This window comes from Cnephaeus nilssonii (assembly GCF_951640355.1).
Source record: "Cnephaeus nilssonii genome assembly, chromosome: 5".
NCBI lineage: Eukaryota > Metazoa > Chordata > Mammalia > Chiroptera > Vespertilionidae > Cnephaeus > Cnephaeus nilssonii.
The window spans coordinates 73,761,356-73,777,923 of record NC_137076.1 but is presented as its reverse complement, the minus strand read 5'-3'; the positions used below and the strand labels follow the sequence as shown (position 1 = coordinate 73,777,923).

General features: G+C 38.5%; 1 protein-coding gene across 3 annotated transcripts in view; it reads left to right on the top strand.

Moving 5' to 3' along the window:
- The window catches only part of FNIP1 (folliculin interacting protein 1), a 102,506-nt gene that overhangs the window by 45,039 nt on the left and 40,899 nt on the right, over window positions 1–16,568 (top strand). For 2 of the 3 annotated variants that reach the window (XM_079773205.1, XM_079773203.1), the window contains exons 6-8: window positions 6,982–7,073; window positions 10,757–10,840; window positions 12,006–12,077. In XM_079773205.1, the coding sequence (XP_079629331.1) occupies window positions 6,982–7,073; window positions 10,757–10,840; window positions 12,006–12,077 (248 nt within the window). The remainder of the gene's footprint in view (window positions 1–6,981; window positions 7,074–10,756; window positions 10,841–12,005; window positions 12,078–16,568) is intronic. The other variant, XM_079773204.1, reaches the window with a different exon arrangement.

The following is a 16,568-nucleotide window of genomic DNA, read 5'->3' as shown; positions in this document are numbered from 1 at the left end:
AGAATAACCTCTGTTTCCCATACTCACAACTATAAATCTACTTTTGCCATACCCTGTAAATGTGGGTTTTTTCTTGGCTCTCAATTCTGTTCCATTGTTCTATGTGTCTATTTTTATGCCAGTATCATACTGTTGATTACTGTAGCTTTGTAGTCTAGTTTGAAATTAGGAAGTGTGATGCTTGTAGCTTTGTTCCTCTCAACATTGCTTTAGGTATTCAGGGTCTTTTGTGGTTCTGTACAGCTTTTTTTAAAAATATTTTTTTATTGATTTCAGGGAGAGAGGGATAGAAACAACAATGATGAAAGAGAATCATTGATGGGCTGCCTCCTACACGCCCCTCATTGGAGATGGAACCCCACAACCCGGGCATGTGCCCTGACTGGGAATTGAATTGTGACGAACTGGTTCATGGGTTGATGCTCAACCACTGAGCCACACAGGCCAGGCTCTATACAAATTTTAAGATTTTTAAAAATTGTATTTCTGTGAAAAATACCACTGAAATTTTGATAGGGATTGCACTGAATCTATAGATGACTTTGGATAATAGGGACATTTTAACAATATTCATTCTTCTGATTCATGAACATGGGGTATTTTTCCATTTGTTTGTGTCATCTTCAGTTTCTTTCAACAAAGGCTTGTAGTTTTCATTGTAGAGATCATTTACCTCCTTTCTTAAATTTCTTCCTATTTTATTGTTTTTGATGCTATTGTGTTGTTTTTGAAGCTGAGTGATTTTTTCAAAATGTTTATTTTATATTCTTTCTTCCATCACCCTTTGTCCCCTCTGTGCCCTCTTCCACCTCCACCCCTGCAATCACACAATCACCATACTGTTGTCCATGTCCATGAGTTCTCTTTTTTTTCTTTTTTGCTCAATCCCTCCTCCTCCCAAGCTGTCTGCCTGCCATCTGAGTCTCTGTTTTGCTTGGTAGTTCAGTTTGTTCATTAAATTCCACATATGAGTAAAACATTTATTTCTTTGACTGGCTTATTTCATTTAGCATAATGTTCTGCAGATCTATCCATGCTGTCACAAAGGGTAACATTTTCTTCCTTTTTATGGCAGAGTGGTATTCCATTATGTAAATGTATCACAGTTTTTAAATCTACTCATCTTCTGATGGACACTTGTCTGCTTCCAAATCCTGGTTGTTATAAATAATGCTGCAATGAAAATTGGGGTACATATGTTCCTTTGAATTAGTGTTTAGGGTTTCTTCAGATAAATTCCCAGAAGAGAAATCACAGTGAATTTTTTATTTCTTGTTCAGATATTTTGTTGTTAGCATATAGAAATAGAACTGTTTTCTGTATGTTGACTATATCCTGCAACTTTACTGAATTTTTTCATTAGTTCTAGCAGGTTTTTTTTGTAACGTCTTTACGATTTTCTATATATAAGATCATATCATCTGCAAAAAGTTTTACTTTTTTTCCTCTTTGGATGCCTTTTATTTTTTCTGCCTGATTATTCTGGCTAGTACTTCCAGTACTATCCTATATAATAAAGAGGTAATATGCAAATTTGACCACAAGATGGCCGCCCCCATGTGGTCAAAGATGGCCACTCCCATGTGGACACAAGATGGCCGGCAGGGGAGGGCAGTTGTGGGCAATCAGGCCAGCGGGGGAGGGCAGTTGGGAGGGACCAGGCCTGCCAAGGGAGGGCAGTTGGGGGCGATCAGGCCTGCAGGGGAGGGCAGTTGGGGGCGACCAGGCCGGCAGGGGGAGGCAGTTAGGGGCAATTGGGCCAGCAGGGGAGCAGTTAGGTGTCGATCAGGCTGGCAGGGGAGTGGTTAGGGTGTGATCAGGCTGGCAGGCAGAAGCGGTTAGGGGCAATCAGGCAGGCAGGCAGGCGAGCAGTTGGAAGCCAGCAGTCCTGGATTGTGAGAAGGATGTCCGACTGCCCGTTTAGGCCCAATCCCACCTAAATGGGCAGTCGGACATCCCTCGAGGGGTCCCAGATTGGAGAGGGTGCAGGCTGGGCTGAGGGACACACACCCCCGTGCAAGAATTTCATGCACCTGGCCTCTAGTCCTATATAATAAAAAGCTAATACTCAAATTGACCAAAAGGCGGAACGATGGGTTGCTATGACACACGCTGACCACCAGGGGGCAGAAGCTCAATGCAGGAGCTGCCCCCTGGTGGTCAGTGCTCTCCCACAGGGGGAGTGCCACTCAGCCAGAAGCCCTGAGCCGGGCTTATGGCTGGCGAGCACAGTGGCAGTGGCGGGAGCCTCTCCCGTCTCCGTGGCAGCACTAAGGATTTCCGAGCGGGCCTAAGCTGTCAGTCGGACATCCCTCGAGGGCTCCCTGACTATGAGAGGGCACAGGCCAGGCTGAGGAACCCCCTCCCTCCCTCCCCACCCTCCAGCCCCCGAGCGCAAGAATTTCATGCACCGGGCCTCTAGTATTGAATAGGAGTGGTGATAGTAGGCATTCTTGCCTTCTTGTTCAAGATCTTAAGGAAAAGCCTTCAACCTTTCACCTTTGAGAATGATGTTGGCTTTAGGTTTGCCACATGCAATTATGTTGAAATATGCTTCTTCTATACTTCCTTTGTTGAGGGTTTGCTTTTTTAATGAAATGTTGTATTTTGTCAAATGCTTTTTCTGCCCCTAATGTGATTATCATATGGTTTTCACTTTTCATTCTATTAATATGGTGTATCCCATTTATTGCTTTGCATTTGTTGAACCTTTCTTATATCCCAGGGATAAATTCCATGTGATCATGTCGATTGATCCTTTAATGCACTGCTGAATTTGGTTTGCTAATATTTTGTTGAGAATTTTTGCCTGTATATTCATCAGGGATATTGGTCTTTACTTGTGTCTTTATCTGGCTTTGGTGTCAAGGTAATTTTGGCCTCATAAAATGAGTTTGGGAGTGTTCTCTCCTCTTCGGTTTTTGGAAGAGTTTGAGGATTTGGCATTGATTTATCTTCAAATGTTTGGTAGACTTTACCAGTGAAATCATCTGGTCCTGGGCTTTTCTGTTTTGGGAAGTTTGGATTACCAATTCATCTCCTTACTATTGGTCTATTCAGAGTTTCCATTTCTTTATGATCAAGTCTTAGTAGGTTGTATATTTCTAGGGCTTTATTAGTTTCTTCTAGGTTATCCAGTTTGTTGGCATGTAATTGTTTGTAGTAGTCTCTTATGATCCTTTTTATTTCTGTGGTATTAATTGTAATGTCTTCTATTTCATTTCTGATTTTACTTATTTTAGACCTGACTCTTTCTTTCCAAATTAGTCTAGTGAAAGACTTGTCAACTTTGTGTATCTTCAGAAAACCAGCTCTTAGTTTTATTGATATTTTCTATTATTTTTCTGGTCTCTACTTTATTTCCCCTCTGATTTTCGTTAATAGCAGGTGCTTGAATAATGCCATTTTGGTCAATGTTTTTTTACTATGGCTTTGATGAGATTCTGTAAGAACCAAACTCTTGTTTCTTTTTATTATACATCGTTTTTGCTTAAAGTTGCAGAACTTACTGATGTTAAGTGGCTTCTTACTGTGTTTCCTTACTTTTTATAACTTTGGACTTAATTTGTTCTTTTCTAGTTCCTTGAGGTGTACAGTGAGATTATTTGAGATCTTTCTGGCTTTTTAATGTAGTCATTTATTTTTATTTTTATTTTTTTTGCTATAAACTTTCCTCTTAGAACTCTTTTCTGCAGCATCCCACGTTTTGATATGCTGTACTTTCATATTATTTGTTTCAAGATATTCCTCGATATTCTTTTTTATTTCTTCTGTGACACATTGGTTGTTTTAGGAGCATTTTAAAAAATCTCCACATATTTGTGAATTTCCCAGCTTTCATTCTGTTTTTTATTTCCAGTTTTCATAAACTTATGGTCAGAAAAGATACTTGGTGTGATTCAGTCTTCTAAAATTTTCTGAGACTTGTTTTGTGATCTGTTCTGGAGAGTGTTTCATCTGTGTTTGAGAAGAATGTGTTTTTTACTGTTGTTGAATGGAATATTCTGTATATGTCTTTTAGTACCATTTAGTCTAAAGCATGGTTCAAGTCAATGTTTCTTGTTGGTTTTCTGTCTGGATGATCTATCCATTATTGAGAGTAAGGTATTGAAATCCTTTATTGTTGCATTGTCTATTTCTTCCTTTGGATCGGATTGTATTTGCTTAATATGTTTAGATACTCTGATGTTATGATTGCTATATCTTTTTGATGAATTGACCCCCTTTTTATATGACCATCTTTGTTTCTTTTTACCGTTTTTTGGCTTAAAGTCCTATTTTGTTTGACATATAGCTACCCCTGCTCTCTTTTGGTTTCCACTTGCGTAGAATGTCTATTTCTACCCCATCACCTTGAGCCTGTGTGTGTTCCTAAAGCTGAAGTGAATCTCTTGTAGGCAGCATATTGTTGGGTTTTGTTTTTTTTACCCATCCAGCCACTCCATGTATGGAGGCCAGATTGCTTCCTCATTTGAGTTTAGTTGAAGAACAGGAAATGTGATTTCTCTTTCTCTAATTTGCTTGGAGCTATACCTGGAAGTAAAATGTTGAATGCATTTCCATGTTACGTTGACATGCTGATTTTCCATTTTGCAGTGCATGTGGAGGTTGTGCTCTTCAGTTTTTAGATCCCCCTGCAGATTAACCCAGCAATTAAGAGTGACCTAGGCCAGCCACATGGTAGGGCACAAAGATATTATAAATTACTAGAGGCCTGGAGCACGAAATTTGTGTACTGGGAGGGAGGGGTTTCCCTCAGCCCAGCCTCCACCCTCTCACAATCCGTGATCCCTTGCTCCTTACTGCTTGATTTGCTGCTCCTTAGCACTGCCGTGGAGGCAGGAGAGGCTCCCACCACCACTGCTGCTCTTGCCAGCTGTGAGCCCGGCTTCTGGCTGAGTGGCGCTTCTCATGGGAGCACACTGACCACCAGAGGGCAGCTCCTGCATTGAGCGTATTCCCCCTAGTGGTCAGTGCGCATCATAGCGACCAGTCATTCTGGTCGTTCTACCATAACGGTTGCTTAGGCTTTTATTATATTGACTAGAGACCAGATACACGAAATTTGTCAACGGGGGGACTGGGGGAGGAGGTGTCTCTCAGCCCAGCCTGCACCCTCTCTAATCTGGGACCCCTTGAGGGATGTCCGACTGCCCTCTCACAATCCAGGACTGCTGGCTCCCAAGCACTCACCTGTCTGATTGCCCCTAACCACTTCTGCCTGACAGCCTGATCGACACCTAACTGCTCCCCTGCCGGCCTGATTGCCCCTAACTGCCCTCCCCTGCCGGCCTGATCACCCCTAACTGTCCTCCCCTGCTAGCCTGGTCACCCCCAACTGCCCTCCCCTGCTGGCCCAGTCAACCCTAACTGCCCTCCCCTGCAGGCCTGGTTACCCCTAACTGCCCTCCTCTGCTGGCCTGGTCTCTCCCAACTGCCCTCCCCTGCAGGCCTGGTCCCTCCCAACTGCCCTCCCCTGCTGGCCTGATCGCCCACAACTGCCCTCCCCTGCCAGCCATTTTGTGGCGGCTATCTTGTGTCCATATGGGGGTGGCCATCTTGTGTGGTGGAGTGATGGGTCAATTTGCATATTACCTCTTATTATATTGGATCATTGCCAAGATTAGAATAATGAAGCTGATATCAGGATAATGGGCTACATGCCAGAACCTATTAATGAAGGACTGGGGCTAGCAAGAAGTGGTAGTGGACCCTAGGGAGGGATTCTGCAGGTTCCAGATCAGAAACCATTGGGGCACCCCAAGTCAAAAGCAGCAAGAGATAGCAAGAAGCCAACTCTGAATGAGGGAAATTCTTTAAAGCTTCTATTTATTGTCAATACTTTAAAAAGACTTAACTTTTAGAAATGAAAGGGAAAGATTTTTTTTATACTATCATGGATGCCAAAGGTACTAAATTTTAAGAGTTTAATACTAAATTAGAAATTAGAGATCCTACATAGTCACGTCTGACTTTAGCTCTTATTCCCTCAGTTCCTTTATATTTTCTAAGTTCTAATTGATATTTCTTAAAATACTAAAGAATAATACTTTGGATTAAATGCATAAAGTGATTTTATTTTTGTTATTTGAATAATTTACTAAAAAAAGTAATATAGGCCATTTATGATGTGTGGACTAGAGATACTTTTTGGATATTTGGTTGATTTTCTTTTTTCATTTCCTTTTTTATTCCTGACAGAAGTTTAGAAAATATTTTCAGGGTCAAAATATGAGAGGAAAGTTTGTAATTTAAATCTGGGTCAGCAATAGCCTACCTAATAAAATAGTAATATGCAAATTGACCGCACCTTTGCTACGCCCAAGCCACGCCCACCAGACAAACCACGCCCACCAGACAATCAGGGCGAGTATGCAAATTACCCAACAAAGATGGCGGTTAATTTGCATACGCGGAGGGAGGGAGGAGTGAAGACTGAAGACAACTTGGAAGGAAGAGGGAGGAAAAGCAGAAAGCAAGGTGGCTGCCAGAGGGAAAGCCCGGTGGGGCGGGGCGGGGTGGGGAAGAGAGGGGCAGGCGGCAGCGGCGCGGGGGTGCAGGCGCAGCGGCCTCAACAGCGGCAGCAGCGGCAGCGCACATGGCCTCAGCGGCCGCTTGCAGGATTCTTCCTGTAAATGGGCTACTAGTTTTTCTATAAAGGTCCAGATAGTAAATATTTTTGTTTTTGTGAGCCAGACAGTATGTTGTAATTTCTCAGCTCTGCAATTGTAGCATTAAAACAGCCATATGCAATGCATAAATGAATGGATGTGGCTGTGTTCCATTAAAACTTTATTTACAAAATCAGGCAGCTGGCTGGATTTAGCCCTTAGGATGATTAAAATTATTAGTTTGTTTCTAGTACTAATAGGGAAATTTAAAAAACTGTTACACACTAATATTTCATTGGAATATTCAAATAAGGGCCATTAGGAGCATATAATGAATTTGGAATTTATATTTTTTTCTTCTTCCCTTTAGGTTGCAAGATAGTCTTGAATTCATCAATCAGGACAACAGTACATTAAAGGCTGACAGTAACACAGTTATTAATGGACTACTTGGAAATATAGGTAAATAAGTGCTTCCTTTGGTTTTGTAAGTTTTAAAAATGTTAACAGTATAACAGGGATTTGTAGTTTTTTCTTGATAATGTAGATCTTTTATAAGACCAAAGAGTTTCAAATACTAGAAGTGGAAAAGGCTTTTAAATTATAAGTATATATATATATATATCTTTATTATTTGGAAAATATAATTTTTATATATTAGAGCATAATGTTTATTTTGTATCTGAAAAGAGAGAATTGATAAAGATCTATCAAATTTGTTTTTAAGTTTGATGCATCTTTGAAAAGCCATCTGAGGAAGCCTGGTTTTAGTTATACTTTCTCCTTTCTCTCTTCCCTAACAATAAAAGTTAATTTTAAATGGTACTCATTTTGACATGTAATTCAAATGAGAAGATATTCAAAGTTGATGTTCTTTAAAAGATTTATTAGAGTAACAACTTATTTAGTAATTTGGTTAGTTGATTGTTGTAATTATTTAAGTTAAACATTGCAAAGTGACAAACTGTTTAACATTTCTAGTCATTTGCTTTATCCTAGAAAACAACTAAATTGCTGCTGACCATATTTCCAGTGAATAGAGAACTTCAGTATGTCAGAGTAGACAGCAGTTAGAGTAGAATGAATATTTCTCTCTTCCCTGTTTAGTGATAATTTTTATTTATAATTAATTTAAATAAATATGTATTACTTATATGAATTGGTAGAAAATAGTTTTTACTTCCAACTTGAACAGTATAACATTATATTATTTTTTATAACTCATTCAAATGGGCAACCATTTGTTAAGCACCCACTGTGGGCTATAGTGTCAGACATGCGCTTCACAAAGTGTGTATATTTTATAGAAAAATAGAAGTTCTGCTTTTTCCTAACTTGATTATTTCATTGGCTTTAACAAAGTAAAGATGTGACAAGGAAATGACTGAATCTTTTTTCTTTATAATTGACACTTTTCAAAGCTCAAAGGGCTTATTAAAAGCTATATATTTTACTAATATAAATTCATTATTACTTATAAAGTAATTATAAGTACTTATAAAGTAATTATAAGTAATTATAACTAATTATACTATAGATGCTAGATATACTCATCTCAGTTATAGAATAGAAAATTTATTTAACAGTACAGACTTTAAATACTGAACAGCTTTTATTTGTACATTCTTACTGTGAATCAAGAATATTTGAGCACCATTTCTTATTTTATTTATATTTCCAATTAATTAACAAATACTTATCAAGTGCCTATTTTATGCCAAGCACTCTGCTAGGCCCTGAGGATATAGTAGTAAACCAGACACAGTTTCTACCTCAGTGGATTTATAGTTAGTGGGAGTCAGCATCAAATGCGCTGTAAGGTAATATAAGATAGTATGGATTGCATTAAGCAACAGGAAGGCTTTTGATGGCGTATGTGAACAGTTTCAGAGTTGAGGAGAGACTCAGAAGTTAGTCTCTTTTCCAAGATGTAAGTAGTGGTTCTCAAATTTATGATCTTGGGATCCCTTTAAACACTTAGAAATTGTTGAGGACCACGGAGAGCTTTTGTTTATATTGGTCACATTTGTTGATATATATTATATTAGAAACTAAAGCAGAAAATTTCAAAATATTTATTTAGTAATTCGTTAAAAAATGACACTAATAACCCCTTTCATGTTAATGTAAATAACGTGTTTTTAAATAACTATTTTCCAAGACAAAAATAATTTAGTTAGAAGAGTGGCATTGTTTTACATTTTTGTAAATCTCCTAAATGTCTGACTTACTAGAAGACAGCTAGATTCTCATATCTACTTCTGTATTCAGTCTCCTGTGATATGTTGTTTTGGTTGAAGTGCATTAAGAAAATCCAGTCTCAAAAAAAAAAAAAAGAAGGAAAGAAAGAAAATCCAGTCTCATACTGATACGTAGTTAGAATGGGTTGTATTCACCAACCCTCTGAAAGTGTTCCAGGGACTTCCTGGGGGCCTTTGGACCACATTTTAAGAACTATGGAACTATAGGATTAGATATATGGTTAGAAGGTAGAAGAGTTTTTTGACTGTGTTTAAATGTTGGTGGAAAAGGAGGATGAGGTTAGAGGATGATGTGATACTTGGCCAAATAAGATTTTTGAAGGTCCTGGCTGATTTAGAAAAGTTAGTTTTGGAAGGGAGGTAAGGAAGGACCTCGTAGGATTTTTCACTGAATAAATCCCTAGCACATAGTAAGGTTTGAATAATGTTACCTATTATTACTGCTCAGGCATGAAAGGGGCAAGAATAGGTGAGAATTTGATTAAGTTTGGAGGTAGGTTGGTAGGAAAAGGTGAGTTCTCATCTGGTGAATTCTGTGTGTGCCTACATACATATGCATCTGCATATGACTGTAGGAGACAGTTGTATGCTGAGACTAAGGAAGAGGCAGGCAGGGGAGGAGTTTAAAGAGCGCAGATACATTTTGAAGGGAGAACTGAAGAAAGCTGAACAATGAAACATGGAAGAATTGTTGCATATGTACTATAATTGTAGAAATTTTTGTTATAGAAAATATCTGTTAGCAATTTGAAAGATACATTTGTCACTTTTTAGACAGAAAGTTCCCTATTCTATCCTAGGTAAACCTCCTGGGTGACAGTTTAGGCCATCTTGATTAAGAGTAACAGGTACCCCATCCTACGAACCTGGAGGTCACAGTTTGATTCCCAGTCAGGGCACATGCCCGCGTTGCAGGATCGATCCCCAGTGTGGGGTGTGCAGGAGGCAGGATCAGTGATTCTCTCTCATCATTGATGTTTCTGTCTTTTTCTCCCTCTCCCTTCCTCTCTGAAGTTAATAAAAATACATATATATTTTTAAAAAGAGTAACCGTAACCTGGCTGCTTGCTTCCAGGCTGTAATGTTGCTCTTTTTGGGTCTTTAGACTATAATTTTCTCTTGGTCAAGTCTGTAGTTGCCGAGTTTTTTGAACAGCCTGGAGTCTGGCCCTGACTGACAAGCTGTATTGGTGGCCTGCTTCCTTAGTGGCTGATTCCTAGTCTAGGAAGTGTGTTTTTTTCCATTATGTTGTAACTTATTACTAGGTTAGAAAAAACTATTTTTATACTTATTTGTCAATAGATTCCTTTTCTGTATTTGTTCTTTGTTGTATGTTGTGTTTTGTTTTCTAAGCCAAGCATTTAGGTGGTTTCTCCTTACTGCCATTGCAGGATAACACTGTCGTTTTAAAACTGACTTTTAAAAATATAAATTTATTTGGCAAGTGCCAACTTATACAGATAACATTACTGTGCTTTTTTGGCTCTTTAAAAAGATTGTTTAGGTGGTGAACACAATGCAGTATACAGATCATGTATCATAGAAATGTACACTTAAAACTTGTATGACCTTATTAACCAATGTCACCCCAACAAATTAAAAAAAGATTGTTTTATATTAGAAAGCATTGAACATTTAAAATAATTTTTACCTTATATAGTAGAAGTTTATTTTTTTTATTTTATACAAATTTATTAGTAAATTGGCATGAAATTATGTTTGCCATGACCAGAGGGAAACCATCCTGTTTCAAAAAAGTTTAAAAGTTTCTATTCATATATGTTGGTCTGCTTTTGTGCTGCTTTAGCTCACCTTTTATTCCTGATACACTGCAGCTTCTCTAACAGCTCTCTTTCACATGTATTTTACATTTTTGCCATGTAGGTCTTTCACAGTTCTGCAGCCCCAGGCGGGCATTCTCTGAACAGGGTCCGCTCCGCCTGATCAGGAGCGCCTCTTTCTTTGCAGGTTTGCGATGTGCGGTGTGGGTAGACTAGTTGGTGTGACCCAGTGGCTAGAATCTGTAGTTAAGCTGTGGAAACAAGAGAGTAAATAAATATAGAGGTTTTGGTTAAGAAAACATTGCTTAGGAAGTGCAAGAACATAATTTATTTCTACTGAATATGTTCTTGAAATTTCCAGAAACTTATCAGTGGAATTGACATTGTTATGAATTTCAGTGTTTCTCACTTCTTATCTCATTATGTAATAATGACTTTAACTTTAGAATTCCAAACCAAAATTTAGTATAAATATTATAATCCAGTTAGAATTTCTAATGTGATACTATCTTGTTTCCATGGCTGAGTAGCTTTTGTACCATAGTTCACCAATTGCAGAAAATATCATATCTTATTATTATTGTAAAATTTCTGATCTACACTAATTCATAAAAATGATTTCTCTTGGAGCTAAGATTTAGATGAACAAGCATTATTATAATTGTTCTGTAGAAGGCATATATGAGCATATTTGTTTATATCATTGTAGAGTGAGTGTGTTCATGCTTCAGTATTCAGGAAGTTCTATTCAGTTTCTTATTTTAATTAATATTTATTTTCCTTACAAATATGAGATATGAACAGTACATATTTGTTATAGAAAATTTGGGAAATGTGATAATAGGCAAAAAATGTTAACCATCTGTCAGTCAGGAATAACCACCCCCCCCTTTTTTTTTTTAAACAAAGATGGTATCATATTATTCAAATAGTTTTCTTAAAATTTTTATAATGCAGATTTTTAAACATAAATTGTTACAGGCAGAATAATAGCGTGAACTATCATATGCCCAGCAGTCACCATTCTTACTGTTCAGTAGCTTCCTTTTATAAAATTTAATACTATATTGTGAATATCTTGCTATGTCATTAAATATGCTTCTAAAATACTTATTTTAATCACCCTTGCTTTATATTTTATAGATTATTTTCATATTATATGTGAGATCATTAGATAGATCTTAAAGCTTGTTCAGCTGAGTAATAGCTCTTGGTGTTGGGTTTGTGCCATGCTATTGAAAAAATAAAGGAATGCAATGAGATGAGCATGATTGAGTTTGCTATTTAAAAGGAACATCGTCAATTTGAATAGCAATATATTTTATAACTGACAGTCTTGTCTTGATTCACAGTTCACAGCAATCCAATGGACATGCCTGGAAGAGAGTTGAATGAGGACAGAGACAGTGGCATAGCACGCTCTGGTAATGCCAGGTTCATGTATTAATTCAGTTTTTTTATGAGATAATTGTTAGCTGACATTGATTTTCTTTTTTATCTTTGCCTTTATTCTTTAATTTTATGTATACAGCTTGTTATATTGATATTACAAGATAATTTTAGAAACAGTAGAGAGAAATATATTAATTTAAAATATTTCACTTATATTATTAAATGTGCCTGGTGGAGCATGGCCTAGATCAGTGGTCGGCAAACTCATTAGTCAACAGAGCCAAATATCAACAGTACAATGATTGAAATTTCTTTTGAGAGACAAATTTTTTAAACTTAAACTATATAGGTAGGTACATTGTTATTAACTTAATTAGGGTACTCCTAAGCTGGCCTTTGCTAAAAACTCAAGGGGCCAAAGAGCCGCATGTGGCTCGCGAGCTGCAGTTTGCTGACCACTGGCCTAGATCATTCATGTCAAACTCAAAGGCTAATAACACAGGCCAAATAAAGAAGGTTTAAGTTTATGTGGGCCGCAAAAAAAACCCAAAAGCTTCAGTTGTCACAGAAACATAGGTTTATTTCAATAGAGATATGCTGAATACAAAGGGCTGAAATAAATGAGTAATCGTTAATGTAAAATAATAGAACATTCTAATTAAAATTAATATTTTTTCTTGAACATTAACTTACCTGACACTGAATAACTGCACAAATTAATAAGTGTAACGCAAATAAACCTATTTTTATTGTTCTCCAAAAGCGAACTATTTCCTGTTGCACACACCAAATAAGTCAGTACAAGACTAATGATGTGGCAATTGGATGCTAAAATATTCGCTGCTAGTATTAGTGGAGAGAAATATTGTGCCTGCATGTAAGGTGTGTAAGGGGAATGAATGCAACACGAATATAGTAATCAGTCATTAGAGAACGTTGTAGTTTGTTATTAATAATTATGTATAACAGGATATTGTAAAAATTAAGAAATTTTTATTAAAACGTTTCTCACATACCGTTATATTGGCTGGGCCCCCAAAATATTCGTTGTGGACCATGAGTTTGACATGCTTGGCCTAGATGAATGTATATTAGCTTAGGCTTAGCCAGTACAAGAAAAAAACCATTGCTCAAGAGACTGCTTAGATAGTATAGTAGAAAAACACATTGCTTATATCTGCTTCTTCCTAACTAAAGTTTGAATGGTTAGACCAGTGATGGCGAACCTATGACACGCGTAGCCATTTCTGATGACATGCGGCCGCTGAGCGGCCACATGCTGAGGATGAAACATTTGCGAAATAATGTTTTTTCCTCAAAGTGACACACTACCTGAGTTATGCTCAGTTTTTTGGCGAAGTTTGACACACTCAAGCTCAAAAGGTTGCCCATCACTGGGTTAGACTATCTCTTGCCCAGAATAACTTAAGCATTTTGAACTAATGTTACACTTTTTTTTTTTTCCAAATGTAGACTCTTCCAAATTTGTCTCACAAACTTTTGTTGAAACAAGGTGAGGCTTAAAAAGAAAAGCCCAGATTCTACCTTAAGGAGCAGAGTCTAATGAGAGAACAGTCAGGACAATTATCTGTAATGGTTCATTATGTGATGCATTCTGTGTTAGACCCAGATAAAGGAAACCTAACAGCCCGGGCAAGGGACAGAGGGATGATACTTGAGTTATGTCTTGAAAAATAATTAGCATTATCCAGGCAAAGGCATGGAAGAAAGATAGTCTGTTTAAAAGGAAACGTGTCTGTCAGGGCTCAGAGATCAGCATAAGTGAAAGGAGTAATCTTAGGCTTGAGTTATTGTTAGGTGTGAGAAACTTTATTCACTGTGGTAATCCATGTGTGTCATCACATATGTCCCTGCTATCCAAATTGATTGTCCATACTTAACCATATATTGTAATCCCTACATTTGCGTTAGAAAAATGAAGTCTCAAAAAAATTTTTCAGATGCCTGAACACTTTGATTTAGCCTAGAAAAAGTCTTAGGCATCCATATTTGAGAAACAAAACAACATGAAAAACTTCAATACCTATTTCTGATGGATAGCTAGAGCTGAGAAACACTAATCTAATATGAAAAGTCTACATCTTTCAAATAATCTCACCTTTCATTTCAAATTCTATATTTTGTTCTTTGGAACTAATTGAGAGTATATTTCTCTTAATACCCTTGCTTCTATATTATATAGTTTTTTCTTCTGTGCCTGGAATTTAATTCTCATTATTTTATCCAGCATTTTAGAGGTGAGAATTTCATATCTCTATACTTCATTTTCTGCAGTTATAATTTGAAGGACCTAGCTAGATTGATCCGTAAGGCTTCTTCAAGCCATTAAATTCACATATGCCATTTAATTGTGTCTTTTCTTTTTTTCTAATAGGGTTATTTTTAATTTCAGAATTTAGTAAAACATAGCTTTTCAAAATTTAGACTAGCATTTGTTTTTTCACTAAACCCATACCTACCTACATTTGTTATACATACCCAGTCTTACCTTAATTTACAAAGTTTTATGATACTAATTGATAAAATGTGATCTTTCAAGAAAGGAATTTAGAATTAATTCATTGGTGGATCAGATGTTTGCATGGTAGTTAAAGCCTCTCCCCTTTATCATTGAATTTGTCAGAAAATTCAGATGAACAAATCTTTATAAGGTCAGTCTCTTTAGTTTTCAGTCCTGGTATCTAACATGATATATCATGTGGCATGTACCTTTTCATAGATGACAATAATAACTCCCTGTTTTAGATTACTTTATAAATTTTTAGTATGTGGTTATAATCATGAAGATGGAAATCTAAAAGTATTGCCAAATGAAAAGCAAGCCCTTAATGTCTTTTTCTCTGTGTATCAAGTGGGAAGGAGGAGATCATTCCTAGCCCAAGGAAAAATAGAGTTGTAGTTTATTAAACCTAGGCAAGAAATAGAACTTTTAGATTGCAGAGAAGGGTTTTAAGAAGAGAATAATTCCCAGTTATGGGATTAGCCTGTCTAATAAAAGAGCAATATGCAAATTGACCATACCTTTGCTATGCCCACAAGCCACACCCATCAGCCCATCAGGAGTGAGTATGCAAATAAACCCAACCAAGATGGCTGCGGCCACAGAGCAAGCAGGAGGCTTGGGTTTCCCCAGCAATGGAGGAAGCCAAGCTTCCAGCACACCCTGGCCGGCCCAGGCCTCTGCTCAAGGCTACAAAGTTTCAATTATAGAAGATAAATAAATCCCAGATACCAGGGCCTCCGCTTGGGTTGCCAGGGGGTGTGGCCTGCAAACCACCACAGGCCCCTCGCCCAAGCCGCCCCATGCCCCAAGGGAACCCCCACCCTGATCCAGGACATCCTTCAGGGCAAACCAGCTGGCCCCTACCGGTGCACCAGGCCTCTATCCTATCTAATAAAAGAGTAATATGCAAATTGACCATCACTCCAACACACGATGGCTGCCCCCATGTGGATACAAGATGGCCACCACAAGATGGCCAGCAGGGGAGGGCAGTTGGGAGGGATCAGGCTAGCAGGGGAGGGCAGTTGTGGGCAATCAGGCCAGCAGGGGAGGGTAGTTGGGAGGGACCAGGCCTGCAAGGGAGGGAGGTTGGGGGCGATCAGGCCTGCAGGGGAGGGCAGTTAGGGGTGACCAGGCCTGCAGGGGAGGGCAGTTAGGGGTGACCAGGCCTGCAGGGGAGGGCAGTTAGGGGCAATCAGGCTGGCAGGGGAACAGTTAGGCATCAATCAGGCTGGCAGGGGAGTGGTTAGGGGGTGATCGGGCTGGCAGGCAGAAGCAGTTAGGGGCAATCAGGAAGGCAGGCAGGCAAGCAGTTGGGAGCCAGCAGTCCTGGATTGTGAGAGGGATGTCTGACTGCCCGTTTCGGCCCGATCCTACTGGTATCGGGCCGAAACGGGTAGTCGGACATCCCTCGAGGGGTCCCAGGTTGGAGAGGGTGCAGCTGGGCTGAGGGACACCCTCCCCCCCCCCCCCCGCATGAATTTCGTGCACCGGGCCTCTAGTAGCAATAATAACCATGGTGGCCTCTATTGGAGTGTGTCTGTCAACCATTAGGATGCTTCAGAGAGCAGGTGATAGGAATTACCTCTTTTTTTTTGGAACTGGGTAGATATAGTCGAGACTCTTACTTGACTATCTGTGTACAAGTTATCTATGAGTACTTTTAAGTGACATCTTTAAGTGACATTTAGACACTTATTTTTGTTCTTAAAATCCAACTACAGCATTAAAATTGAAACACATCATATTTCTTTTAATTTAAGGTCTAAGGGTTAAGCTAAGCTAAAGGGTAGTCTCATGGCCAAAGAGATAAGAGATAATGCTTTGTTTCACAGTAGCATTTTCTCCTGGGGTGGTGCTGGGGATAAGCATGTCAAGAGGGATTGTCTCAGAGTCTCTTGCCAACACACTGTTAAAATATGATTTTTCTCTTCTGGGACCTTGTTCCAACAGTTATGTTATTAAATGGACATTTTAGAGACTCATGAAGCAAAATGGA